Below are 2,632 nucleotides of genomic sequence, written 5' to 3'. Positions count from 1 at the left end.
TTTAAAAATTACCTCATTTATCACTGAATTGTGCAAAAGGTTTGACCCCTGAGAAACTTTTTACAAAGTTCCGTGACCCACGGAAACCTTTTGCAAAGTTCAGTGACATAGTGAAAAGTTTTTGAAGTTCAGTGACATAGTGAAAAGTTTTTGCAAAGTTCAATGATCATTTGAGTAATTCACTCGATATTTCAGCATAACTAGTGCTGGCTAGCATTATTTGTTATAATGTGATAGATAAGTGTGGTTGGTAAGTGGGATTAGCTAGCATTAATTGTTGATTTTGTATCTTTGATTTAGACTAATTGTTGATTCTCCTCTTCTTTGGCATAAACGAATTTGATGTAAATTTGTGTTTTCTTTTTCTGTTGCATTTATCGCTCGTCATAGTAATTTCTTGCCAACAGATTTTCACCTAATAGACCACCACAGCGTAACCCCGATTAAGAAAACTTGAGAGCGGAATTACATAAACTTTACATACAAATACACCATTTTCAAGGCATATTTGTTACGGAATATTAGACAGAAATATACAGTGCAAAGAAAAGGAGTTTTATTTGTTTTTCTTCCTCCATATCTTTCAGTACTGCACTAAACACACCATCAAGATCTTATTATCTAGGTCATGGAATCCATGGCCATGATTGTGCTGAGATTCATTGGGGACATGTACTTCTCAGAACCATTGAACATTGCATCCACAATTATCCTGTTTACCCTCTCTGTTGGATGGAATGGATCCCAAAAAACGTATAGATCTCTATTCGAGCATATACAGGAAGCAGCTGTGCAAAGTCCTAACCCGTTGTAGGGTCCCTGTCCGCAACATGCTACCTTGGACGTGATAAAACCTGTTGCAGATATCTCTTACGTTAATTTTTCAGAATATGTTTGGTACACAAACAAGATTTTCCAGATTGTAGAATGGTTCGCCGCCCCTACTTGATGGTTTTCATAGTACCTTTACCAATCGAGTTATTACTTCATTAATGCTACCTATAAAACAAGAATCTCAAGAGAAGCATTTGAAAATGATGGAAGATGACAAACCATGGGCACGAGGATGGTAAATGACGTCGCTTTGCATTTCCAGTGAGTTAATTGAGATAAACACGGCAGAGCCAAGTTCATGATTGAGGTCTTTAAGCATTTGGCGGAGAAGGGGGTTGAATATTTTCATAACAAGGTTAGGCTCTTCTGCACATTTACCATTTATGCTCCTAGTGGCAAGCATAACCGGAGCACAACCTATTGGCCCTATTCCGGTGACCAGAATCTGTCGGAATCCCAATTGATGTAGACTCTGCAACATCATATAATTAAATTAGGTAGTTGAGAGATATTTTGAGTACGCAAGTCAAAAAAGGGACATAGATCAGAACTAACATGAGTTTAATGTTGTAGTTAATAGAGATAAGATGCTTTAATTATATGAGTAGATCTAGCAGTGGACAGAATGTGCACGTGGCATGCATTCACACACGTGTATCCATGCACGCATGTAAAAGAATTTGTGTATACCAGCAAAATATTCTTGTATTCAGAAATGAGATAGGTGGAGAAATTATGGAGACTAAATTCAAGGCTTCTTGCAGTAATTGGAGTCCAGAAGTAGTTGTTAACAAAATCATTGCCACCAAGTGTGATCAGAACTAGACCCTTGTTCACAAGTTTCTCTGCCTGTTCTTCTCCGATTAGAGCACTAACCCGTCCTTGGTACTGCTTGAACAACAAAAATTGTTCGTGGATTCTTATTATGTTTACCTGGGCCCAAAAAATTTTTTTTTTTTTACATTTTTACTTGAAAGCAATAAAAGATCGACTTCTCTGGATTTGTTTGGAAACAAAAATATACTTACAAACTGAAACCCTGTGTCACCAAGAATTCCGACTCCAGCCGAGGCGAAGTTTGCACCAACTAGCAATTTTTGCCCTTTCAACTCGGGACTCAAATATGGCAGTGTCAATTCAGCACCAAGTTTTTGACCTATCAATATATTGACATGATACGGGCATGTTTATTTATTTAAATTTGGGTCTTGGAAATGGAGGAGGATAACTTTTAACATAGTGAAGCAAAAGAGGTGCAAACTTACTGATGATATCAGGAATGCTGTAACCGTTTGAAAACCGGCCAGTGGGACGGTGAGTCGGGAAGTCAATGCCATAAGGCGGAGAGTCGGCTCTTGCGGCTGTTGCCAAGTAGTTATTGTTGCCAATGTCGACTAGTGAGTCACCAAAGATGAAGAAAGCGCGGGATGCCTCGATTGGTGGCACAGCCCTGGACATTATGATCGCAGCCAAGGAAACTGCAGCCAAGATGGCATAAGAATTTGGAATGGACATGGTTGAAAATACGAGCGAGACTCTCTCTTTCTAAAGAGATATACGCGTGTGTGAGTGAGATGACGGATATATATGGAGGGTTTTGATCAGCCTTCAAGGGTAATGAAGATTGCTGGTAGTTTGTTGAAACCTAATAAATTACAAACGTCCATTGCATGAGACAGAGAGTGCTCAAAAACTGACCACCTAAGCAAGAGACAAAGCTTAATTAAGAGATGATTTGAATTAGCAATTGTGTAAGGAGGTGATTTTATAATTTAGGCAGGAGGCGTCACAAGCTTGA

The 2,632-nt window shown here is 38.8% G+C and overlaps 1 protein-coding gene across 2 annotated transcripts; it reads right to left on the bottom strand.

Annotated features, from left to right (window-relative positions):
* Positions 1 to 465: 465 nt before the first annotated feature.
* LOC111406990 (GDSL esterase/lipase At5g33370-like) lies at positions 466 to 2,372 on the bottom strand. 2 transcript variants are annotated; one of them, XM_023036334.1, is made up of 5 exons: positions 2,100 to 2,372; positions 1,863 to 1,990; positions 1,525 to 1,767; positions 1,054 to 1,306; positions 466 to 854 (listed from the first exon to the last, which is right to left on the bottom strand). In XM_023036334.1, exons 1-5 carry the CDS (start codon positions 2,347 to 2,349, stop codon positions 622 to 624), a joined length of 1,107 nt encoding a protein of 368 aa, XP_022892102.1. In that variant the 5' UTR covers positions 2,350 to 2,372; the 3' UTR covers positions 466 to 621. The 2 variants fall into 2 exon arrangements, with proteins under 2 accessions (XP_022892102.1, XP_022892103.1); XM_023036335.1 differs by having other exon boundaries at positions 1,525 to 1,722.
* Between the last annotated feature and the right edge of the window lie 260 nt (positions 2,373 to 2,632).

This window comes from Olea europaea, chromosome 12 (assembly GCF_002742605.1).
Source record: "Olea europaea var. sylvestris chromosome 12, O_europaea_v1, whole genome shotgun sequence".
Lineage (NCBI taxonomy): Eukaryota > Viridiplantae > Streptophyta > Magnoliopsida > Lamiales > Oleaceae > Olea > Olea europaea.
The sequence above is the reverse complement of the archived record's forward strand: the minus strand, read 5'-3'. Positions and strand labels throughout refer to the sequence as shown.